The sequence below is a fragment of the Schistocerca nitens genome, unplaced genomic scaffold, assembly GCF_023898315.1.
Source record: "Schistocerca nitens isolate TAMUIC-IGC-003100 unplaced genomic scaffold, iqSchNite1.1 HiC_scaffold_504, whole genome shotgun sequence".
NCBI classification, from domain to species: domain Eukaryota; kingdom Metazoa; phylum Arthropoda; class Insecta; order Orthoptera; family Acrididae; genus Schistocerca; species Schistocerca nitens.
Window position 1 is genome coordinate 52,226 of NW_026046037.1, and position 26,679 is coordinate 78,904.

At 55.7% G+C, this 26,679-nt stretch overlaps 1 protein-coding gene across 1 annotated transcript in view; it reads right to left on the reverse strand.

Annotated features, from left to right (window-relative positions):
- The window catches only part of LOC126232426 (uncharacterized), a 47,281-nt gene extending 22,440 nt beyond the window's left edge, over positions 1–24,841 (reverse strand). The window contains exons 1-7 of the mRNA XM_049942685.1: positions 24,784–24,841; positions 24,489–24,638; positions 24,083–24,363; positions 9,222–9,470; positions 8,877–9,090; positions 8,373–8,522; positions 7,967–8,247 (exon numbers count right to left, since the gene is read on the reverse strand). Of these exons, the coding sequence (XP_049798642.1) occupies positions 7,967–8,247; positions 8,373–8,522; positions 8,877–9,090; positions 9,222–9,470; positions 24,083–24,363; positions 24,489–24,638; positions 24,784–24,841 (1,383 nt within the window). The remainder of the gene's footprint in view (positions 1–7,966; positions 8,248–8,372; positions 8,523–8,876; positions 9,091–9,221; positions 9,471–24,082; positions 24,364–24,488; positions 24,639–24,783) is intronic.
- Between the last annotated feature and the right edge of the window lie 1,838 nt (positions 24,842–26,679).

The window sequence follows — 26,679 nt, forward strand, 5'->3', positions numbered from 1 at the left end:
AGATGGTGAGCGTTTGATACGGGAAATATTGTAGTTGTGGATGCTTTTTTGTATGCTGTTTTGATTTTTTCTGTTAGCGATCCGATAGCTTTGTCTATCTTCTGTGTAGTGGTAAGGTCCAATGTGGGGCGAATGTTGTTGTTCAGCCATCTGTGAAACTGGTCCCAATCTATAATGGTTTTGTGTCGTGGTTGTGGAGGTTCTACTGCATTTCCGATGTGGCCGATAACAGGTAGGTGGTCAGAAGTGAGGTCTTGAAGGGTTCGGAGATGTAAGTCAGGATCCAGGTTCTTGGTAATACAGATATCCAGGACGTCGGGTTGGTGGCGGTGATTGAACGGAATGTGAGTGATGTCTTGAGGAGCGGAAATTACAGCATTTAGTCTTCCTTGTAAGTTGTAAAGTGTGTTTCCACGTGCGTTGTTCCGTCGTGAATTCCATGAAGTGTTTTTAGCATTCAAGTCGCCGGCCAGTAAAATTTTGTTGTTATTGTCGAATATTTGGAGTAAGTCATTTTCTTCGAGTGTAACTCTGGGGCTGAGGTATGCGGCCACCAGGGTTATTTTCCCTTGTGCTGTTTCAATTTTGACTATTGTGGCTTCTAGTGATGTCATCTGTGGCGTGATTTCGGGGTTGTGTCTAATGTGAGAGCGAATGAAGATGGCTGTTCCGCCTCCCAGTCGGTTTGTTCTGTCAGTTCGATGGCATATCATGTTTCGAAGTTTGAATGATTGTGACGGACGTAAATGAGTTTCAGTGGCAAATAGAATGTCGATCTTGTTGTCTTCAATAAATTCATTTAGTAAATCTGCTTTGTTATGGATTCCTGAAGCATTAAAATTGCAAAAACGGAGGTTTTGCTTCTTAGTCGGTCGAATTTCCATTATCGGTGGCGAAGAATTTCATTATTCCACTGGCGATTGCTAGTACTTTTGATAATAAGTCAGGTGCGGTCATAAATTGTTGATATGTGGTGGTAATGATGGAAATGATGTTGGTCCACTGTGAATTTTTCCAAAGGTTTTTCATCTGGTTTAGGAAGTCGAGGAAGGAAGCTGGTTCGGTTGATTGGTTTGCGGTTGAATCTGTTGTCTGATGAGTCTGGGTGGTTGAAGATGATTCCTGGTTAGTCAGGAGACTTGCCCATGTTCTTCGTCCTCTGCGGCTGGCTTCGGCTGGAGTTGGCATAGGTGTGTGTTTTATTGCTGGTTGGATTGTTGTTACGGCGGGAGTGGTGGTTTTTGGTCGTTGTGCATGGTATATCCGGATTGCTTTTTGAAATTCTTCGCAGCCGCGAAAAGATGCGGGGTGGCCGTCTTGTTTACAATTTACGCAGTGAGAGGTGGCGTTTAGTGGTAGGCTGCAATCCCGTGCTCTATGTGCGCCACCGCAGCGGACACAGCGAGTAGGCATGGAGCAGTAGTTTGCTGTGTGGAAAAACCCTTGGCACTTTTTGCATTGAGGTGGACCGTCTTTGTTTTGGTAGGATTCCACTGTTACTTTTGTGTCTAGTATGTATCGTACATGGTAGATGGCGTCATTTTCGGGTTTCCGGTCGAGAGTTACACAGAATACGTCCATGGGTTTTAGTTGTTTTGTGTTGTTGTCTCTTTTCTTATATTGATGGACATTTCGCGGCATGAAGCTGAGGTCTCGTAGGTCTTTTTCCACTTCTGCTTCCGTGACAGTTTCGGGAAGTCCTTTGATTACAACTTTTAAAGTTCGTTCGGTTTGTGGTTGATGCGTGAAGTTTGAAATGTTGTGGTGGTGAAAAAAGTCAAGTGCTGTCCGTTGGTCCTTTAATGAATCAAAATGGTACTTGATGGTGTCTCCTTTGTAGATTGCTTGTATTGGTCCGTCCATGTGTTTCTTTAAAGCAGCATTGAGTGTGAGGTAGTGTCCCTTGTATTGAATAGTGATGGGCGGGATTCTCGGTTTCTTCGGGATGGCATGAGGAGCAGTCGATGATGATGCTGTTGGATGGGATGTGGTTGCAGGATTTACAGTACTATTTCTTCGTTGAGGTGGAGGTGCAAGAGGTTCGAATCTGTTTTCTGTCTGAATTGAAAATTGTTTATGCGGTACAGTGTCCTCATCTGTGTTTTTCCTTTTTGCTGTTTTACGTGGGGGAGGGGTTTGAAATTCCCCTTCCCCATCGTCTTGTTCCATGTCTTCTGGTTCGGATACATCAGATTCAGAAGAGTGGTAATAATGTGAGTAGTTATCGTCGTCATATGTTTGATTGGTGTCTTCATTTGTTGAGTTTCTATCTGTGTCTTGACGTGGTGCGTCGTGATTGGTTGATTTGTCATTTGAGAGAGTCGCCATGTTGGAGTCTTGTTGTGCTTCTTGTAGTTTTTGGATTTGTCGTCGGAGTGCTAGTTCCACGTCTGTTTCATGGGTGGTGTTGGGATTAGGCTCAGACCTACCCGCGTATTCTGCCTCAGCCCTACTGTTTTGTCTTTGCCTCGAAGGCCGCGGACGTACAGCGCGCGGGGGGCCGGCCTGCTCCCGGTCGGGCCCCCGCGTCTGAGGCCCTGGGTCTTCATCATTCCCTGGACTACTCATTCCTAGCCCCGGCTAGTCCAGGGACGTTCTCCTGTCTCCTACTGCGCCCTGTCACCCTGACAACACGACAATTTGCGATACGTACACCAGGTGCGAAGTAAGAACGCCGCCCCTTAGTGCACGTCACACAGCTAGCGCTGCTCGGAGTCCGATGCCGCCGCGCCGCCAGGCCCGGCCAGTGTCGCGGGCGGGCGCGGACGGCCGAGAGAGCGGCCGCCACTCTGCGCGCCGCCGCGCCGCGCCTCCCGCGCTTGCTACCGCCCAACGTCCGACAGCCTGTGCGGACCAGCCCCAAACCTGCGCCGCAACCACCCGCGCCATTCAAACCACCGAGGATGGGGCTACACACGGCCACACCACAGTCGCCAACCAGTCGCCACGGCAGCGCCGCAAACCACGGCCAAACTGCAGCTACCGCGCGCCACAGCCTGGCTCGGCCCGCCGAGAATCGCCGCCCCCGCCCAAATGCCGCCCCCACAGCCCCAGCCGACGACCCGCCACAATGGCCAAACCTTCGGCAAAACTGGCGCACCGTCGCCGCGCCAGCCCGGCCAGCGCGGCCGCCGCCACAGCCACACAAGCGGAGGCGTGCGGCGATGACGGCCGTGCAAACGCACCTCCGCCGCCCCATCGCCCTCCCACAGTTTCCCGATCGGCCCGCGGCCGTCGGGCCACCTCGCCCGCCAACATTCGCGCCCGTTTCTCACAACATTGCCCGCCGCAAAACAAAAACGAGCGCCGCCTGCGCAACATGGGCACCGGCCAACCGAGGCGCCGCCGCCCCTCGCCGCTTTCAGCGAGGGTGGCTAACCGCCATCCGCAACTACAGACGCACCGAATCTGCCTTCATCAAAAGCACACACCGACAGCCGACCTCTAACATTTAGACTCCGCAAGCCACCCAACGGTGTGTGGCGGAGGGCACTTCACGTGCCAATGTCATTTACCTCCCTTTGCTGTTCCAGTCGCGTATGGTTCGCGGGACGAAACGACAGTCTGCAAAAAAAAAAAAAACGCCTCCGTGCGCGCTCGAATCTCTCTAACCACATCCATTCGTGATCTCCTCGGGAGGTATACGCAATATATTCGATACCCCATCCAGAAACGCAATATCTCGAAACCTGGCGAGCAAGCTACACCGCGATGCAGAGCGCCTCTATTGCAGAGTCTGCCGCGTGGGTTTGTTAAACATCTCCGTAACGCTATCACGGTTACCAAATGACCCTGCGACGAAACGTTGGATCGTCTCCGTCGCCTCCGTCAACGCGACCTGGTACGGATCCCACACTGATGGGCAACACGCACGTATAGGTCGAACGAACGGGTGTTTTGTAAGCCACCTCCTCCTTTGTTGATGGACGACATTTGCTACGCATTCTCCCAATAAATCGCAACCTGGTACCCGCCTTACCAACAATTACTTTTGTTTGTTTTTTTTTGTTTTTTTTTTTTAATATGATGATCATCCCACTCCCAATCACTCCGCACGCATACTCCCAGATATTTTACAGACGTAACTGCTACCAGTGTTTGTCCCGCTATCATATACTCAATCATACAATAAAGGGTCCTTCTTTCTATATTATTCGCAATACATGTTAAGGGACAGTTGCCACTCCCTGCACCACGTGCCTATCCGCTGCAGATCGTCCTGCATTTTTCGCTGCAACTTCTCTGTATACTACAGCATCATCCGCGAAAAGACGCATGCAACGTCCGACACTATCTACTAGGTCATTTATATACATTGTGTGTGAAGAGCAATGGGTCCCATAACACTCCCCTGTGGCACGCCAGAGGTTACTTTAACGTCTGTAGACGTCTCTCCATTGATAACACAACATGCTGTGTTCTGTTTGCTACAATCTCTTCAGTCCAGCCACACACTTGGTCCGACATTCTGCAGACACTTACTTTGTTTATCAGGCGACAGTGCGGAACTGTATCGAACGCCCTCCTTCCGGATGTCAACCAAAATGGCATCTACCTGGGAGCCTGTATCTAATATTTTCTGGGTCCCATGAACAAATAAAGCGCGTTGGGTCTCACACGATCGCTGTTTCCGGAATCCATGTTGATTCCTACATAGTAGACACTGGGTTTCCAAAAAACGACATGCTACTACTCGAGCATAAAACATGTTCTCAAATTCTACAACCGATCGACGTCACAGATATAGGGCCTATAGTTTTGCGCATCTGCTCGACGACCCTTCTTCAAGCCCGGGACTACCTGTGCTCTTTTCCAATCATTTGGAACCCTCCGTTCCTCTAGAGACTTGCGGTACACGGCTGTTAGGAGGTTCTGTCGCGTACTCTGTGTAGAATCGAATTGGTATCCCGTCGGGTCCAGTGGACGTTCCTCTGTTGAGTGATTCCAGTTGCTTTTCTATTCCTCCTTGGACACTTATTTCGATGTCAGCCATTTTTTTCGTTTGTGCGAGAAGGAACTGCAGTGCGGTCGTCCTCCGTGACACAGCTTTTGGAAACAGGTGTTTAGTATTTCACAGCTTTACGCGTGTCATCCTCTGTTTCAATGCCATCATCATCCCGGAGTGTCTGGATGTGCCGCTTCGAGCCGCTTACTACTGATTCAACGTACGACCACAACGTCCTAGGATTTGATTTGATTTCCTGTCACGTCGGTACATGGAATTGTACTTTCGCATTCACCGGACGCTTCACGCATAGCCCTCCTTACGCTAACTTTGGACATCGTTTAGCGTCTGTTTGTCTGAGAGGTTTTGGCTGCGTTTCAACTTTGAGTGAAGCTCTCTTTGCTTTCGCTATAGTTTCCTAAACTTTGGTTGTTGTACCGCGGTGGGTTTTTCCCATCCCTCGCAGTTTTACTCGGCACGTACCTGTCTAAGACGCATTTTACGATTGCCTTGCACTTTCTCCATAAACACTCAACATTGTCAGTGTCGGAGCAGACATTTGCGTTTGCATCTGCCTGGTAGTCTCAAATCTGCCTTCTATTACTCTTGCTAAACAGATAAACCTTCCTCCCTTTTTTTTTTTTTGTTTTTTTTTGTTTTTTTGTTTGTATATTCCTACTAACGTCCATATTCAGCGATGCTGCAACGGCCTCTTGTTCACTGGGTCCCTGTTCTGCACATACAGAGTCGACAAGTTCGGGGTCTGTTTGTCATCGGTAGGTCCACGATGTTATCTCCACGAGTCGGTTCTCTCTCTGTTTAATTGCTCGCGGCATTTTTCGTTCGGATGGTGCACTCAGTATACTGTCACTCGATGCTCTGTCCCTACCACCCGTCCTGAACATCTGGCACATTGAAATCTCCACCTAAGACTGTAACACGCTGCGGAAAGGAAAATGTATGTCCACATTTTCTCTCACTTGTTCGGCCACTAATGCTGCTGAGTCGCGAGGTCGGTAAAAGGAGCCAATTATCAACCTAGCTCGGCTGTTGAGTGTACCCTCCACCCACAATAGTTCACAGGAACCGTCCACCACTTCTACTTCACTACACAGGATAAACTACTACTAACAGCGACGAACCACTCCACCACCGGTTGCATGCACGCTATCCTTTCTAAAGCACCGTCTGTACCTATAACGATTGCAGCTTCGGCGCTTTCTATCAGCGCTTGACGTTCCGGTACTTTACCAACGCAGAGCTTCGACAGTTGACAATTACAATACCGATTGCCGCTTGGTCCCCGCATGTCCTGACCTTGCCCCGCGCCCGTTGCCCTTTCCGTACTTGCCCAAGGGCCATCCAACCTAAACAGAACCGCCCAGCCCACGCCACACAACCCCTGCTACCCGTGTAGCCGCTTGTTGCGTATAGTGGACTCCACCTAAGACTATATAACATAACATGCCCTAAGGCATTCGCGGTGTACACCACCCTAAGGTGAGGTTAGGTTAGGTTAGGTTAGGTTAGGTTAGGTTAGGTTAGGTGGACGTGGGTTAGGTTAAGGGTTACAGTTAGGTTAAGCGTCAAAGTTAGGTTAAGCGTTCGGACGTGAGGCGTCAGGTGGCCGCACCTACCTCTACGGCCGGACATCTTAGGTTAGAGGTTAGGTTAGGTTAAGGCGCCGAGAGGTCCGCGGTCAGGTTACGTTCACCTTCGGGCGCCACACGTAGGTTTCAAAGGTGTGTCGGTCGGTCGGTCGTCGGCAAGCCGCAAAAACTACAGACGACGTCGACCAAACCGCCGCAAGACCGAGCAGGAGGCAGATATAAAACACACACACACACAAAAACAAAATTAAACACCACCCACCGGCCAAAGGGCACCAAAAACCACAAACCCGAGGCACCACGTCGACCAGAGGCAACCCGCCGCTCACGCGACATGGCTGGCAACTAAGGGGCAAACGGCAACGGCGCTTTCCGCACCGGGCCGGATGCACGTACGACAACACCGCTACCCGTACGCAGGCCTCCCATTGCACACAGCCGCTCTGTGTTTGAACATCATCAATGGCGCGCCCGCGGCTCGTCGCGGGCGCAGCCATAACGCCGCCACTTTTGCACCAACACATTCACGCACCGCAAAACAGCTCGCCGACACAGCACAGCCGACAAACAAAAACAACCCGCGAGACGGGGGCGACAAACGACAACGATAACAACAACAACAGCAGCAAACAACTCGCACCAAGCGTCCAACAGGTAACAAACGGACAAGCACAGCCTCTGCTAACGGCCACGACGCCAGCGGCACACTGCTCCTTTCCCGCCACACTCGATTTCACAACGCACGCACGCGACCCCGTCAACGACACCGACACGACACACGACGGGCTCCCTTCCCGCAACCTACACCTTTCCGCCACTACGCACAGCTCCACCCGACGCGCCCGTCGCAACGACACTACTGCACGCACTATCCACCCGCCTCCTCCTCTCCCCCCCCCCCCTTCCCGTACACAACAACACAGCCAAAAACAACACTCACGACCCAAACATACTAACGACATGGCACGTGCATCGGCGCACACCCCAACCAGTCACCGTCGACAACCACACGCAAAGGCACGAAACCGGCGTCCTTCCACGTTGCCATCAAAGCTGCACAAACAACCACAGGAGGAACCACCAACAACGGCCGGCCCGCCCGCCCGCCCGCCCGCCCCAATATTCTCCCACCCTCACCTCACGCCGCAACCACCAAACGCACATTCCCGCTCGCTACCACACACCTCTCGGCAGCCGCTTCGCAAACACATGACGTGACGTGACATCATCACATCACGGGCTACGCACGCACACCGACCCACTTTCCTGCCCTTCGCCCTCTTCTTTCCGACGCCTGCCTTCGGCCGAGCACACGTACGTGGCACAACGCCCAACACAGTCACACACAGTCGACAGGCGCACGCCCAGGCACGCAACGACGCAGCGCAGCAAAGGCGCCCGCAACACATACCTCCTCTCTCTTCTCGCCGCCGCCGCCGACCGCCCGCCCGCCAGCCAGCCAGCCAGCCAGCCACTCGCAATGTGCACTGCCAACCAGCCACACGTCCACCGCGCCGCCTCCGACCACCCGCCAGGGGGCGCTCACGTCCGCGACAACGGCGCGGCCCGCCGCCGGGCGGGCCCAGCCGAACCCAGCCCAGCCGGCGCGCGCTGCTCTGCACTCGGCGCGCCACACATCCTGCTGCAGACCGGGCTCGTCTCTCTGTACGCGTCTGCCCGCATCTCGTCTTCCTGCGCATCAACACAACGAGGCCGCGTGAGCAAACCCCCCCCCGTCACAACGCCACATCACACACTGCCTTGTCTACCGCCGAAATGCACTCACCAGCCATCCGCTTCGTCTTCGTCTTGTTTACTCGTTGTTGTTGCAGCGGCGCACACAGCCCCGGCCGGCCGCATCCGAGGGTGGCCCGCCGCCAGCGTCTCCTCCTTGGGCACAGGTGCGGTGCCGTGCCGTGCCGTGGCCGCCCATCCATCCAACCGCACGCATTTGCTGGCCGCCTCTGCTGCAGAAGAAGACAAAAAACGAAACGTACAAACATACACGCACCCACAGCGTGGCCACACACGGACGGGACCGACAGGCTCCAAGGCGACCAAAGGATAAAAACAAAATAAAAAAACAAAAAGACGCAAGCAAGCAACAAGCACAGGCTGTCGCCTCGCGCCTCTGCTGTCCTTCCGCCCCCGCCCTTCTCTCCCACCACATGCCCACAAACACCACCGCCTCCCCCTCCCCGCACCTCCACATTCGCCCCCTCCATTTGTTCCTTTCTCGCTCTTCCCTTCTGTGTGTCTGCGTGCGTGCGCGGGCGGCGCCTCTCAACATCCGCCGGCCGTCCGTCCCGTTTTCGCCGTACCACACACGCCACCGCCTCCTCCCCGTCCACCACCGCCGCCCCTGTCCGCCCCGCACAACACCATACACCGCTGCTTGTCCTGGCCGTTGCCACCAAAGGCGCCAGCCGCAAACCGCGCCAACGCCGCAGCGCGCGTGCGTCCTTCCTTCTCCGTGCCGACGCGGCCTCTATTCCCGCACCCATTCGGCCGACGACACAGCCGTTGGGCTCCGCACTGCGCGTACCGGCGTTACGCACGCACACCCACCCCCCTCGCGAACGCACGACTCATTGTCTTTGTTGTTTCTCCTCTTTCTTAACGTCTTTGTTTTTTGTTTTTTGTTTTTTTTTTTCGTTTTTCCCCACCGCCACATGTGACACAATGCCGCCCTCCACCTTTCGTTCGTGGTTGCTTGCTTTGTTTCTCTTTCTCATTGGTACACGTCCGACGCGCTCCATTTCCACCACACCACGGCCATCAGCCTCCTCAACGGGCAGGCGCAGTGTGCCATTCTCCGGCGCACAAGCACACCGCGCGGTACTGGCGCGGCTCGCTCTCCTCGCCCCCACGCCACGCCACGCCACGCCACCGGTGCGCAGCAGCACATGTGATGTCTCGCAACACGACACGCGGTGCGCACACCCCGACCACGCGGCTCTAAAGGCATGGCACCGGCGACATGCGCCGCCCCAGCCACGCATCCGTCGTCTCACGTTGTTCACTGCCAGCCGCGTCGGAGGCTACAACCGCAACCACCACAACAACGGTCCCCCTCCCGGCAACACATTTGTTGCACAAACAAACACAACCGCCGAGCGCAGCGCGAACCACCCGCACGCGCCCTCCGCGTCTCCTTTCTCCTTTCGCCCCCTCCCATCTCCCGAATATGCCAGCAGCGCAGCGTTACGCGTGCCCCTCACCCGTCCACACTACCGCGAAACGAACACGCCTTCCGGGCCACCTGCAAGGGCACGCCCACCACCAAATACTGCCGTATTCACGGACGCAGTTCGCAACACGCAACGCACTCTCCACCTACCTTCTTTCTCTCGTCCCTTCTCTTTAAAAACAAAACAAACACACAAACCAACCACGGCTAACACACTTTTTCGCGACACCTTTGACTGCGTTATCTCGACCGTGACGGCAGCTATCGACCATCCATTCCCCACTACATACACACACACACACACACATCATTCGCTACACCGCACACGAAACGGCAAGGGCAAGGCACTCTCTCATAGATTCTTCCTCCGAGCCATATCGGGCGAACGTTGCATCCGGGAAGGCAATGCAATTCAGCCGTCACCACGGCCGACACTTGCAGCCGCGCCGTAAACGCATGTCAGTGCGGCTGCAATGCACGGGAACGTTCCGTTGCTCTAGACAGCGCCTCTCCGTTTTTCCCCTGTCTCGTTTTCCGGTGATTGCTTCTCCTTCTTCTTTTTCTTCGTTTCGTTTCGTTTTATTATTTTCGTTCCCCTCCTCCACCATTGTTTCCGTCCCCACAGTTTTTTTTTTTTTGCTCATTCCACACGTTCTGCCCAGACAAGACATGACATCCGACCGATCACAGTCAGCCTTTCGTCACCGTTCGCAGCGCCGACGGTGCCACAGTGAGACGGGTGTTCAGACCGACACGTTGCCATGATGCCCATAGACAGCTACTCAGGGCCGCCGGATCGGATCACATCACATCACATCACCGACAAACCGGCCATTTCACCGGGGGACACAGACAACCGCGTGTACGCCCATAACAACAAACAACGGCCGTCGTCGTCTACCGTCACTGAACCGAACACACGTGCACCTTGAATGACGACACCGGCGTGCGTGCGCACAACAATCAATCATTCAAATCAACTGCAGAAACGGCTATCAAAATCAAGGGCCAAATAAATGGGTACACCACCGTGCGTGTCGCCTACCCCACCCGCCCGTACAATTCTTGCGTCTTCTTAATGACTAGTAAAGACACGTCCATTTTTTTTTTTTTAAAACGTCACCAACACACCTCCACGCCGTACAGCAAAGGGAATAGTAGACGGCAACACAACATTTCACCCTCGCCATCATGTATGTATGTATGTATGATGTGACAACAAACAAACCCGCAGACGGCCCTAACGGTGACATCCAACAATCGCGAGGGGTTTCAATTGCAGTCACGTGACTAACCGGGCAGACAGAGACAAAGAAAGGAAAGGAATCAGCGACACAGACAACACCTCCTGTCTATGTGTCGACAAACAACCAACCAACCAACCACGCCAAGACTCGCGAGCACGCATAACCACCACCAGCTGCTTCGCAACCAACCAAACCGGGTAGCTATGCGCCGCCTCACACAAACAACAATTCCGCTCTTCCCGCAAAGGCAATTTGGTGGCCCTGAAAAGGGCCGTTTTGCCGCTCTCGCAACGGAGGGGAGCTCCCTACAGCCTTAACCCCCTCACTTGGAGCTCGTGTACTTGGTCACCGCCTTCGTGCCCTCGCTCACGGCGTGCTTGGCCAGCTCGCCAGGCAGCAAGAGCCGCACAGCCGTCTGGATCTCGCGGGACGTGATGGTCGAGCGCTTGTTGTAGTGCGCCAGGCGAGACGCCTCGGCCGCAATGCGCTCGAAAATGTCGTTCACGAAGCTGTTCATGATGCTCATCGCCTTCGACGAGATGCCCGTGTCGGGGTGCACCTGCTTCAGCACCTTGTAGATGTAGATGGCATAGCTCTCCTTCCTCTTGCGCTTCTTCTTCTTGTCGCCCTTCGAAATGTTCTTCTGCGCCTTGCCAGCCTTCTTGGCGGCCTTCCCGCTAGTCTTGGGCGGCATCTCGAACGTACAGCAAGCAGCAAGCGCTCCGCTCTAGTCAGCGTCTCCCCACACAGTGGCACCCGCCGCTACCGCAACACCCCACCTTTACCAGCTCGCCCTGTTGCGGCCGCCGACCAATGGGGCGCGCGCGCAACCGGCCGCCGCACCCGAGCCCATAAAGGGACCCCCACCCTAGTCCCGCCGCCACGCACTCCGCTGCTCGACTCGCTGCGGCTCGCACCGTTACGTTACGTGTTTCAACTAGCCAAACGCCATGTCCGGACGCGGAAAGGGAGGCAAAGTCAAGGGCAAGTCAAAGTCCCGCTCAAGCAGGGCTGGGCTCCAGTTCCCGGTCGGCAGAATCCACCGCCTCCTGCGCAAGGGAAACTACGCCGAGCGCGTCGGCGCCGGGGCGCCCGTCTACCTCGCCGCCGTCATGGAGTACCTCGCGGCTGAGGTGCTCGAGCTGGCCGGAAACGCGGCCCGCGACAACAAGAAGACGCGCATCATCCCGCGCCACCTGCAGCTCGCCATCCGCAACGACGAGGAGCTCAACAAGCTCTTGTCGGGCGTCACCATCGCACAGGGTGGTGTCCTGCCCAACATCCAGGCCGTCCTGCTGCCAAAGAAGACCGAGAAGAAGGCCTAAACAGAGAGCGCGGCGCTGCGCTTGCGTGCTCCCTGCACGCAAACGCGCCTGCCTTTGCCTTGCCGGCTCGGCTCACAACAATCGGCCCTTTTCAGGGCCACCACACAAACCTACGTCCAAAGCAAAGTTTCCGTCGTCCGTGCTCGCCGCACTTTACACAACACGTCCACATACATACATTGCACAGCCAGCGCCGGCGCACGTCCGCCATCTTGTCCACAGCCCGTGTGGCCGAACGCGCACACATTTTGTCGTTTCTCTCTTTTTGTCTTTTTTGTTTCTGCACCCCTCCGCGCACGCACAGAGTCGCGTTCCAAACGACAACGACATCGATACACCGATAATGTGATGATCATTGTTAGCATTATAATGTTTCAATTAAAGGGGCGCGCGTGGCACAGACAAAAAAACCAAACAGCTGATCCGATCGATCGATCGATCCGGCCCGCCCGCCTATGCCCACGCCACAAACAAACAACAAACCACGCACACACTGGACTCAGCCGCGCCCATCGCGTCAAACTCAAAAACTAACGCACGCGCAGCAGCAACAACAACAACAACAACACGCACAGGCAACACAGACTCTTTCGCACTTTTCAATCTCCGAACAGTGTGGTGGCCCTGAAAAGGGCCGTTTTCGTCTCTCCCACCAAGCACGGGCACGGCACGGCCGCGGGAAGGCCACAACGCAGCACAGCACACCGGCTGGCTGGCTGGCTGGCTGCCTGCCTGCCTAACCGCCGAAACCGTACAGGGTGCGCCCCTGCCTCTTCAGGGCGTACACCACGTCCATGGCCGTCACAGTCTTGCGCTTGGCGTGCTCAGTGTACGTCACCGCGTCGCGGATCACGTTCTCCAGGAACACCTTCAGCACTCCGCGGGTCTCCTCGTAGATCAGACCAGAGATGCGCTTCACGCCGCCCCTGCGAGCCAGGCGGCGGATGGCGGGCTTCGTGATGCCCTGGATGTTGTCGCGCAACACCTTGCGGTGCCGCTTGGCGCCACCCTTGCCCAGCCCCTTTCCTCCCTTGCCGCGGCCTGTCATTCTTCTTCCTTCCTCCTCCTCAAAGCAAGCAAGCGAAAAAACACAAGCGCCAGCTCCTCACCCGGCGCTAGCGAGTCGGCTACGGTGCGAGCTCTAGAAGATGGGGCCCCTCCACGCCCGCACCAACGTGGTGACCAAACCAAAAGTTCTACTGTCACCTCCGTAAAACATGTTAGTTATCTAGTAAGTGGATCACAGGATGCTGGGCTGTGATGTTGTCCGTGCGTCTGGGTAAGACTACGCATTAACACGGTCCATCAGGTGATAGATAGTGGACGAAACGCGAGTGAGGGTAGCGATTTGAAGAGCAGAGGGAAAAAAAGTGCCATGGCTCGTGCCGTGGGAAAAAAAACCTCTGCGACAGTGGGATGGGTAGTAAGAGCAGTAGTGGCTTACTAGCTGCGATAGCTCATGCAAGGTTGGATTTGTTAGTATGGGTATCATGCATCATTACCGTGACAAGCGATGGCGATGTATCCCAGTGGCTGCAGCTGCTACATTCCTGGAACAATCAAGATCGTTATACAGTAGTGGGAGATCGGCCATAGATCGTCTCACTGTGTGGGGGATGTGTGGAGCTTGTTTGCATGCAGTGTACGGTACGGCTTCCCTGTGTGGTGCCAGTTGTTCGGCAGTGTATTTCAGCTGGATATCCAGTAATAGCGTCTGATTAACAGGGGCTCGCCTGTGCCGTTATGTTTGCGTATGCTTGGCCATAGATGTTATGCCCTTACAAGTATATCTTTTGGTCTTTTATGTTTCCATCTATGGTTGTGGTCGTAGTTCCCCAGATTCAGAATAAACGGGTTCTGCGAATGTCTGGAGTTTCTGTAAAGTCTTGTGGTGAGTTTGTGGATTACCTCCGTGAGAGTCTCAAGTCGGTATTCCCGGTGAAGGTCCGCGATGCGTGTGTATCGTGGAGCATTGCTTATGATTTTGAGTACTTTGTTTTGTATGAGCTGCAGACGGCGCAGGCGTGTAGGCGCAGCGTATCCCCAGACAGGAGCTGCGTACGTCATCAGGGGTCGGATAAGTGTCATGTACATGGACCTCGACACCCTTCTGTTCAGTGTGCTACGCCTGTTGAGCATAGGATAGAGCTGTTTGAGCCTCGCGCTAGCTCGGTTGGTCATGTGTTGTATGTGGTCCCCCCAGAGTAATTTCCGGTCCAGCCAGACACCGAGGTATTTGACTTTCTCGCGGAAACGTATTGGGCGTGCATGTAGGGTTATTGGTCTGCAGTAACGGTGTTTGCGCAGTTGCTTCGGTCTTCTAGTGAACAGAACGGCTTCGCACTTGTCGACGTTTACTCTAACACGCCATTTCTCCAACCAAGGCTCGGCCACTCTGAGTGCAGTCTGTAGGCGTGACGTAATGTTTGATGGTTTCCAATCTTGCGCAAGGATGGCTGTGTCATCCGCGTAGATTGCCATCATTGTGTTGTGTGTGGTTGGGAGATCGTTTATGTAGAGGTTAAACAGTAGGGGCCCTAGGATGCTTCCCTGGGGTACTCCCGCGTGTATACCGTGTCGTGTTGATTGTTTTCCCTGCACATCAGTGTTGAAACTCCTGTCTGTGAGGTATGAGTGTATGAGACGCAGCAGCCCGTCGGGGAATCCCGCGTCGCTGAGTTTGCGAATGAGGCCGTTGTGCCATAGACGGTCGAAAGCCTTTTCGATGTCCAGGAACACTGCCCCTGTAGCTTTGTTTATGTTGAAACCATGTGTTATATGTTCAACGACCCGTAGGAGTTGTTGTGTTGTGGAGTGGTGATTCCTGAAGCCGAATTGCTCCGGTCTCAGGATGTCATTTGTTATGCAGTGCCTAGTGATGCGTTTGAGAATCACCTTCTCAACAATCTTACTGAGCGAGCTCAGAAGGCTGATGGGTCGGTAATTTTGTGGGAGGCTGTGGTCTTTCCCCGGCTTCCTGAACATCAGGACCTTGGCCGTCTTCCAAAAGGCGGGGAAGTGTTGGTGTTTTAGTATGGCATTCGTTATGTGTGTTAGGTACTCAGTTGCTTTATCCGTGAACTCCTGGAGGACACGGTTTTGAATGCCATCATGACCAGGGGCTTTCCTAGCGGCGGAATGCATTATAGCCCAGGAGACTTCGGCTGTGCTAGCATGTCGAATGTCGTCGCGCGATGGTTGGGCTAGAATGCGTGTAACCTCTTGGTCAGAAGCAAGTGTGAACACTGGATCTGATGGTACCAGGTTCGGTGTGAATGACGCTGCGAGTGTTCGGGCCATTAGTTCTGCTTTCTCTTCCGCTGAGTATGCAGGTCCGTCGGGCCCTTGAAGCGTTGGGGTGTATATTTTCTCCCTGGTGAAGTGTCGGGCTAGTTGCCACACGCCAGGTCGTGTGGTGTCCAGCCCTTCGAGTTTTTGGTCCCACTGTTGTGTTCTATGTGTTTGTATTTTATCGTGTATGATGCCCTGTAGTCTGTTAATGTGCCGTTTGAAGTACGGACGCCTGGTGCGCTGCCATTGTCTCCTGAGGCGATTCCTCATTGAGATTAGGCCCAGGATTTCCTGGGGCAGGGCCGCACTGCGTTGTTGTGAGGTGCGATCAGGTATGGTGCCTGCCATTGCGTCCTGGACGGCTTTAGTGAGGGTTTCTACTGCCTCGTCAATTTGTGCTGTTTCATTAATTTCGTGTATAGGTGGGATGTGGCTATCGAGCGTTTGCTTGAACCTTGTCCAATTTGCACGCCCGTAGTCCAACATCTTGCGTTGTTCCATGTGCTGCAGTGTTTCCTCAATGTATAGTATTACAGGTTGGTGGTTTGAGGGCAGATCGTTTTCAACGGCAACGTTGAGTGTCGTTGTAATGCCCTTGATGAGGGCCATGTCTATCACGTCTGGCCTGAGTCCCCTCTGATAGGGAATGTGCGTCGGTTCAGTCGGCGCTAGTATAATGTAGTTTCTGCCAAGTGAATGTTCGTACAGTTTTTTGCCGTTGGGATTTCGTATGCGTGAATTCCATTCTGGGTGTTTTGCGTTCAGATCTCCAGCGACGATTACTCGCGGTGAAATGTTGAGTAATGTGCTGATATCGCGTGTTGAAATGCCTACAGGGCTGTTGTATACCGATATCAGTGTGGTGTAGGCTCCGTTGAACTTGACTCTGACGGCCGTAGCCTCGATTTTTTCCAGTTCAGGGAGCTCTATGTTTGTGTGCTCGATGTCTTTGTGTATGACGATTGCAGTTCCACCTGCCACGGCGTCGCCCGGTCGGTCGGTACGATAGACACAGTAGCCAGGAAAGTTTAATGTGCGAGCTCTCTGCCGCCGCCCCCCTATATAGACTCTGGCCCGCCCTCCCCCCACCACGCGCACCGAGGGCATATAAGCGCGGCGCGGGGCCGCGCGGGCCCGTTGTCAAGGCAGCACCGGACGCTTCGTGTACCGCACGCACCTCCACGCCGCTAACCGCTATGGCCCGCACAAAGCAAACGGCCCGCAAGTCCACCGGCGGAAAGGCGCCGCGCAAACAGCTCGCCACCAAGGCGGCGAGGAAGAGCGCGCCCGCCACCGGCGGCGTCAAGAAGCCCCACCGCTACAGGCCGGGCACCGTCGCCCTGCGGGAAATCAGGCGCTACCAGAAGAGCACAGAGCTGCTCATCCGCAAGCTGCCGTTCCAGCGCCTAGTGCGCGAGATCGCCCAGGACTTCAAGACCGACCTGCGCTTCCAGAGCTCCGCAGTCATGGCCCTGCAGGAGGCCAGCGAGGCCTACCTCGTCGGCCTCTTCGAAGACACCAACCTGTGCGCAATCCACGCCAAGCGCGTCACCATCATGCCCAAGGACATCCAGCTCGCGCGCCGCATCCGCGGCGAGCGCGCCTAGAAACCGCGCCGCGCACGCGCGCCCGCCCAACAAAAACGGCCCTTTTCAGGGCCACTAACATCTCTCCGTCGCGAGCAAAACTTTTGTCGGTCTTGCCGCCCCGCAAAACAACAACAACCAATTCCCCTCCCGTCCACAGCCGCTCTCGCCAACAATCGACGTCACTCCCATCCCTCACAATACACACACACAACAGCCGGACGACGTCACCACACACCACGGGTGGCTGGCCGCCGCCGTCTCCGAGGCGCGCGCACGCTACGCTACACTACAACGTCAACGCCACCGCGCCTTCCCAATTCCCGCCGGCCACTGCCACGTCTCACGTCCCCCCGCCGCTTTCAAAGAGAGAGAGAGAGAGAGAGACACAACACACACACAAAAGACACGACATCCGCAAAGCAAGCAAACACACAAACAAACAAGAGTCTCCAGAAACATACATGAGCAACCAAACGTCGGCCGCCGCAAAACAAAACAACTACAACAACAACAACAACAAAAACAAAAAAAGAAAAAAAACAAATAAAATAAAATAAAAAGACCAACAAACGGCCACAACCGCTCCGCTACCGCGCGCCGCCGCCTACCGCCACCGGCACCACAATCCAACCACCACGGCACGCAAACAGTACCCACAAGGGTCACACACAACCAACCAACCAACCACACCGGCGCATGCACGACAATCAACGCCTTCCCGACGTCCTTTGATGGCCCTGAGAAGGGCCGTTTTGGGCCGCGCGACAGCCGCAGCCGTGCCATCGCGCGCCACTAAGACGACGCGGGGGAGGGCGGTGGGGGACGACGGCGTCAAGCGCCAACCCCTCTCCCTTGCCTTTCTTTAACTTTACTACTTTACTTCTTCTTCTTGGGCGACGCCTTCGCCTTAGACGGCGTCGTCGCCTTCTTCGGGCGCGGCGCCTTCGGCTTCTTCGTCGGAACCTTGGCGGCCTTCTTCGCCTTCGACGGCGACTTGGCCTTGGCCGGCTTGGCCGCAGCCGCCTTCTTCGCACCCGCGGGAGCCGCCGACGCCGCAGACGCCTTCTTGGCGGCGCCCGCCTTCCGACCGGTCGCCGCCTTCACGCCACCAGCCTTCTTTGCGCCGGCCGCGCGGCCGCCCTTCTTCTCCTTGCTGGCCGGAGCGGCGCGCTTCTTCTTCGCACCGCCGGCACGAGCCTTGCCGCCCTCGGCCGCCCCGCCGCCGGCGCCGGCAAGCTTGAAAGAGCCGGACGCGCCCTTCCCCTTCGTCTGCACCAGCTCGCCAGCCACGACGGCCGACTTGAGGTACTTCTTGATAAAGGGCGCCAGCTTCTCCGCGTCCAGCTTGTAGTGCGCGGCAATGTACTTCTTGATCGCCTGCAGCGACGAGCCGCCGCGCTCCTTCAGACTCTTGATGGCGGCCGTCACCATCTCAGAGGTGCGCGGGTGCGCAGGCTTGGCGCGCGGCTTCTTCGCAGACGCCGCAGACTTGGCCTTCTTCGTCGTGCCGGTGGCGGCGGGTGCCGCAGCAGTCTCGTTCGTAGCCGCCTGATCTGCCATTATTTCGACGGACGACGCGCGTACACACAACAACAGAACAGCGAGAGAGAGCGGCAAGGCGGCAAGCACGGCAGAGAATAGCCGCCGCGCCGCCAGGCCCGGCCAGTGTCGCGGGCGGGCGCGGACGGCCGAGAGAGCGGCCGCCACTCTGCGCGCCGCCGCGCCGCGCCTCCCGCGCTTGCTACCGCCCAACGTCCGACAGCCTGTGCGGACCAGCCCCAAACCTGCGCCGCAACCACCCGCGCCATTCAAACCACCGAGGATGGGGCTACACACGGCCACACCACAGTCGCCAACCAGTCGCCACGGCAGCGCCGCAAACCACGGCCAAACTGCAGCTACCGCGCGCCACAGCCTGGCTCGGCCCGCCGAGAATCGCCGCCCCCGCCCAAATGCCGCCCCCACAGCCCCAGCCGACGACCCGCCACAATGGCCAAACCTTCGGCAAAACTGGCGCACCGTCGCCGCGCCAGCCCGGCCAGCGCGGCCGCCGCCACAGCCACACAAGCGGAGGCGTGCGGCGATGACGGCCGTGCAAACGCACCTCCGCCGCCCCATCGCCCTCCCACAGTTTCCCGATCGGCCCGCGGCCGTCGGGCCACCTCGCCCGCCAACATTCGCGCCCGTTTCTCACAACATTGCCCGCCGCAAAACAAAAACGAGCGCCGCCTGCGCAACATGGGCACCGGCCAACCGAGGCGCCGCCGCCCCTCGCCGCTTTCAGCGAGGGTGGCTAACCGCCATCCGCAACTACAGACGCACCGAATCTGCCTTCATCAAAAGCACACACCGACAGCCGACCTCTAACATTTAGACTCCGCAAGCCACCCAACGGTGTGTGGCGGAGGGCACTTCACGTGCCAATGTCATTTACCTCCCTTTGCTGTTCCAGTCGCGTATGGTTCGCGGGACGAAACGACAGTCTGCAAAAAAAAAAAAAACGCCTCCGTGCGCGCTCGAATCTCTCTAACCACATCCATTCGTGATCTCCTCGGGAGGTATACGCAATATATTCGATACCCCATCCAGAAACGCAATATCTCGAAACCTGGCGAGCAAGCTACACCGCGATGCAGAGCGCCTCTATTGCAGAGTCTGCCGCGTGGGTTTGTTAAACATCTCCGTAACGCTATCACGGTTACCAAATGACCCTGCGACGAAACGTTGGATCGTCTCCGTCGCCTCCGTCAACGCGACCTGGTACGGATCCCACACTGATGGGCAACACGCACGTATAGGTCGAACGAACGGGTGTTTTGTAAGCCACCTCCTCCTTTGTTGATGGACGACATTTGCTACGCATTCTCCCAATAAATCGCAACCTGGTACCCGCCTTACCAACAATTACTTTTGTTTGTTTTTTTTTGTTTTTTTTTTTTAATATGATGATCATCCCACTCCCAATCACTCCGCACGCATACTCCCAGATATTTTACAGACGTAACTGCTACCAGTGTTTGTCCCGCTATCATATACTCAATCATACAATAAAGGGTCCTTCTTTCTATATTATTCGCAATACATGTTAAGGGACAGTTGCCACTCCCTGCACCACGTGCCTATCCGCTGCAGATCGTCCTGCATTTTTCGCTGCAACTTCTCTGTATACTACAGCATCATCCGCGAAAAGACGCATGCAACGTCCGACACTATCTACTAGGTCATTTATATACATTGTGTGTGAAGAGCAATGGGTCCCATAACACTCCCCTGTGGCACGCCAGAGGTTACTTTAACGTCTGTAGACGTCTCTCCATTGATAACACAACATGCTGTGTTCTGTTTGCTACAATCTCTTCAGTCCAGCCACACACTTGGTCCGACATTCTGCAGACACTTACTTTGTTTATCAGGCGACAGTGCGGAACTGTATCGAACGCCCTCCTTCCGGATGTCAACCAAAATGGCATCTACCTGGGAGCCTGTATCTAATATTTTCTGGGTCCCATGAACAAATAAAGCGCGTTGGGTCTCACACGATCGCTGTTTCCGGAATCCATGTTGATTCCTACATAGTAGACACTGGGTTTCCAAAAAACGACATGCTACTACTCGAGCATAAAACATGTTCTCAAATTCTACAACCGATCGACGTCACAGATATAGGGCCTATAGTTTTGCGCATCTGCTCGACGACCCTTCTTCAAGCCCGGGACTACCTGTGCTCTTTTCCAATCATTTGGAACCCTCCGTTCCTCTAGAGACTTGCGGTACACGGCTGTTAGGAGGTTCTGTCGCGTACTCTGTGTAGAATCGAATTGGTATCCCGTCGGGTCCAGTGGACGTTCCTCTGTTGAGTGATTCCAGTTGCTTTTCTATTCCTCCTTGGACACTTATTTCGATGTCAGCCATTTTTTTCGTTTGTGCGAGAAGGAACTGCAGTGCGGTCGTCCTCCGTGACACAGCTTTTGGAAACAGGTGTTTAGTATTTCACAGCTTTACGCGTGTCATCCTCTGTTTCAATGCCATCATCATCCCGGAGTGTCTGGATATGCCGCTTCGAGCCGCTTACTACTGATTCAACGTACGACCACAACGTCCTAGGATTTGATTTGATTTCCTGTCACGTCGGTACATGGAATTGTACTTTCGCATTCACCGGACGCTTCACGCATAGCCCTCCTTACGCTAACTTTGGACATCGTTTAGCGTCTGTTTGTCTGAGAGGTTTTGGCTGCGTTTCAACTTTGAGTGAAGCTCTCTTTGCTTTCGCTATAGTTTCCTAAACTTTGGTTGTTGTACCGCGGTGGGTTTTTCCCATCCCTCGCAGTTTTACTCGGCACGTACCTGTCTAAGACGCATTTTACGATTGCCTTGCACTTTCTCCATAAACACTCAACATTGTCAGTGTCGGAGCAGACATTTGCGTTTGCATCTGCCTGGTAGTCTCAAATCTGCCTTCTATTACTCTTGCTAAACAGATAAACCTTCCTCCCTTTTTTTTTTTTTGTTTTTTTTTGTTTTTTTGTTTGTATATTCCTACTAACGTCCATATTCAGCGATGCTGCAACGGCCTCTTGTTCACTGGGTCCCTGTTCTGCACATACAGAGTCGACAAGTTCGGGGTCTGTTTGTCATCGGTAGGTCCACGATGTTATCTCCACGAGTCGGTTCTCTCTCTGTTTAATTGCTCGCGGCATTTTTCGTTCGGATGGTGCACTCAGTATACTGTCACTCGATGCTCTGTCCCTACCACCCGTCCTGAACATCTGGCACATTGAAATCTCCACCTAAGACTGTAACACGCTGCGGAAAGGAAAATGTATGTCCACATTTTCTCTCACTTGTTCGGCCACTAATGCTGCTGAGTCGCGAGGTCGGTAAAAGGAGCCAATTATCAACCTAGCTCGGCTGTTGAGTGTACCCTCCACCCACAATAGTTCACAGGAACCGTCCACCACTTCTACTTCACTACACAGGATAAACTACTACTAACAGCGACGAACCACTCCACCACCGGTTGCATGCACGCTATCCTTTCTAAAGCACCGTCTGTACCTATAACGATTGCAGCTTCGGCGCTTTCTATCAGCGCTTGACGTTCCGGTACTTTACCAACGCAGAGCTTCGACAGTTGACAATTACAATACCGATTGCCGCTTGGTCCCCGCATGTCCTGACCTTGCCCCGCGCCCGTTGCCCTTTCCGTACTTGCCCAAGGGCCATCCAACCTAAACAGAACCGCCCAGCCCACGCCACACAACCCCTGCTACCCGTGTAGCCGCTTGTTGCGTATAGTGGACTCCACCTAAGACTATATAACATAACATGCCCTAAGGCATTCGCGGTGTACACCACCCTAAGGTGAGGTTAGGTTAGGTTAGGTTAGGTTAGGTTAGGTTAGGTTAGGTGGACGTGGGTTAGGTTAAGGGTTACAGTTAGGTTAAGCGTCAAAGTTAGGTTAAGCGTTCGGACGTGAGGCGTCAGGTGGCCGCACCTACCTCTACGGCCGGACATCTTAGGTTAGAGGTTAGGTTAGGTTAAGGCGCCGAGAGGTCCGCGGTCAGGTTACGTTCACCTTCGGGCGCCACACGTAGGTTTCAAAGGTGTGTCGGTCGGTCGGTCGTCGGCAAGCCGCAAAAACTACAGACGACGTCGACCAAACCGCCGCAAGACCGAGCAGGAGGCAGATATAAAACACACACACACACAAAAACAAAATTAAACACCACCCACCGGCCAAAGGGCACCAAAAACCACAAACCCGAGGCACCACGTCGACCAGAGGCAACCCGCCGCTCACGCGACATGGCTGGCAACTAAGGGGCAAACGGCAACGGCGCTTTCCGCACCGGGCCGGATGCACGTACGACAACACCGCTACCCGTACGCAGGCCTCCCATTGCACACAGCCGCTCTGTGTTTGAACATCATCAATGGCGCGCCCGCGGCTCGTCGCGGGCGCAGCCATAACGCCGCCACTTTTGCACCAACACATTCACGCACCGCAAAACAGCTCGCCGACACAGCACAGCCGACAAACAAAAACAACCCGCGAGACGGGGGCGACAAACGACAACGATAACAACAACAACAGCAGCAAACAACTCGCACCAAGCGTCCAACAGGTAACAAACGGACAAGCACAGCCTCTGCTAACGGCCACGACGCCAGCGGCACACTGCTCCTTTCCCGCCACACTCGATTTCACAACGCACGCACGCGACCCCGTCAACGACACCGACACGACACACGACGGGCTCCCTTCCCGCAACCTACACCTTTCCGCCACTACGCACAGCTCCACCCGACGCGCCCGTCGCAACGACACTACTGCACGCACTATCCACCCGCCTCCTCCTCTCCCCCCCCCCCCTTCCCGTACACAACAACACAGCCAAAAACAACACTCACGACCCAAACATACTAACGACATGGCACGTGCATCGGCGCACACCCCAACCAGTCACCGTCGACAACCACACGCAAAGGCACGAAACCGGCGTCCTTCCACGTTGCCATCAAAGCTGCACAAACAACCACAGGAGGAACCACCAACAACGGCCGGCCCGCCCGCCCGCCCGCCCGCCCCAATATTCTCCCACCCTCACCTCACGCCGCAACCACCAAACGCACATTCCCGCTCGCTACCACACACCTCTCGGCAGCCGCTTCGCAAACACATGACGTGACGTGACATCATCACATCACGGGCTACGCACGCACACCGACCCACTTTCCTGCCCTTCGCCCTCTTCTTTCCGACGCCTGCCTTCGGCCGAGCACACGTACGTGGCACAACGCCCAACACAGTCACACACAGTCGACAGGCGCACGCCCAGGCACGCAACGACGCAGCGCAGCAAAGGCGCCCGCAACACATACCTCCTCTCTCTTCTCGCCGCCGCCGCCGACCGCCCGCCCGCCAGCCAGCCAGCCAGCCAGCCACTCGCAATGTGCACTGCCAACCAGCCACACGTCCACCGCGCCGCCTCCGACCACCCGCCAGGGGGCGCTCACGTCCGCGACAACGGCGCGGCCCGCCGCCGGGCGGGCCCAGCCGAACCCAGCCCAGCCGGCGCGCGCTGCTCTGCACTCGGCGCGCCACACATCCTGCTGCAGACCGGGCTCGTCTCTCTGTACGCGTCTGCCCGCATCTCGTCTTCCTGCGCATCAACACAACGAGGCCGCGTGAGCAAACCCCCCCCCGTCACAACGCCACATCACACACTGCCTTGTCTACCGCCGAAATGCACTCACCAGCCATCCGCTTCGTCTTCGTCTTGTTTACTCGTTGTTGTTGCAGCGGCGCACACAGCCCCGGCCGGCCGCATCCGAGGGTGGCCCGCCGCCAGCGTCTCCTCCTTGGGCACAGGTGCGGTGCCGTGCCGTGCCGTGGCCGCCCATCCATCCAACCGCACGCATTTGCTGGCCGCCTCTGCTGCAGAAGAAGACAAAAAACGAAACGTACAAACATACACGCACCCACAGCGTGGCCACACACGGACGGGACCGACAGGCTCCAAGGCGACCAAAGGATAAAAACAAAATAAAAAAACAAAAAGACGCAAGCAAGCAACAAGCACAGGCTGTCGCCTCGCGCCTCTGCTGTCCTTCCGCCCCCGCCCTTCTCTCCCACCACATGCCCACAAACACCACCGCCTCCCCCTCCCCGCACCTCCACATTCGCCCCCTCCATTTGTTCCTTTCTCGCTCTTCCCTTCTGTGTGTCTGCGTGCGTGCGCGGGCGGCGCCTCTCAACATCCGCCGGCCGTCCGTCCCGTTTTCGCCGTACCACACACGCCACCGCCTCCTCCCCGTCCACCACCGCCGCCCCTGTCCGCCCCGCACAACACCATACACCGCTGCTTGTCCTGGCCGTTGCCACCAAAGGCGCCAGCCGCAAACCGCGCCAACGCCGCAGCGCGCGTGCGTCCTTCCTTCTCCGTGCCGACGCGGCCTCTATTCCCGCACCCATTCGGCCGACGACACAGCCGTTGGGCTCCGCACTGCGCGTACCGGCGTTACGCACGCACACCCACCCCCCTCGCGAACGCACGACTCATTGTCTTTGTTGTTTCTCCTCTTTCTTAACGTCTTTGTTTTTTGTTTTTTGTTTTTTTTTTTCGTTTTTCCCCACCGCCACATGTGACACAATGCCGCCCTCCACCTTTCGTTCGTGGTTGCTTGCTTTGTTTCTCTTTCTCATTGGTACACGTCCGACGCGCTCCATTTCCACCACACCACGGCCATCAGCCTCCTCAACGGGCAGGCGCAGTGTGCCATTCTCCGGCGCACAAGCACACCGCGCGGTACTGGCGCGGCTCGCTCTCCTCGCCCCCACGCCACGCCACGCCACGCCACCGGTGCGCAGCAGCACATGTGATGTCTCGCAACACGACACGCGGTGCGCACACCCCGACCACGCGGCTCTAAAGGCATGGCACCGGCGACATGCGCCGCCCCAGCCACGCATCCGTCGTCTCACGTTGTTCACTGCCAGCCGCGTCGGAGGCTACAACCGCAACCACCACAACAACGGTCCCCCTCCCGGCAACACATTTGTTGCACAAACAAACACAACCGCCGAGCGCAGCGCGAACCACCCGCACGCGCCCTCCGCGTCTCCTTTCTCCTTTCGCCCCCTCCCATCTCCCGAATATGCCAGCAGCGCAGCGTTACGCGTGCCCCTCACCCGTCCACACTACCGCGAAACGAACACGCCTTCCGGGCCACCTGCAAGGGCACGCCCACCACCAAATACTGCCGTATTCACGGACGCAGTTCGCAACACGCAACGCACTCTCCACCTACCTTCTTTCTCTCGTCCCTTCTCTTTAAAAACAAAACAAACACACAAACCAACCACGGCTAACACACTTTTTCGCGACACCTTTGACTGCGTTATCTCGACCGTGACGGCAGCTATCGACCATCCATTCCCCACTACATACACACACACACACACACATCATTCGCTACACCGCACACGAAACGGCAAGGGCAAGGCACTCTCTCATAGATTCTTCCTCCGAGCCATATCGGGCGAACGTTGCATCCGGGAAGGCAATGCAATTCAGCCGTCACCACGGCCGACACTTGCAGCCGCGCCGTAAACGCATGTCAGTGCGGCTGCAATGCACGGGAACGTTCCGTTGCTCTAGACAGCGCCTCTCCGTTTTTCCCCTGTCTCGTTTTCCGGTGATTGCTTCTCCTTCTTCTTTTTCTTCGTTTCGTTTCGTTTTATTATTTTCGTTCCCCTCCTCCACCATTGTTTCCGTCCCCACAGTTTTTTTTTTTTTGCTCATTCCACACGTTCTGCCCAGACAAGACATGACATCCGACCGATCACAGTCAGCCTTTCGTCACCGTTCGCAGCGCCGACGGTGCCACAGTGAGACGGGTGTTCAGACCGACACGTTGCCATGATGCCCATAGACAGCTACTCAGGGCCGCCGGATCGGATCACATCACATCACATC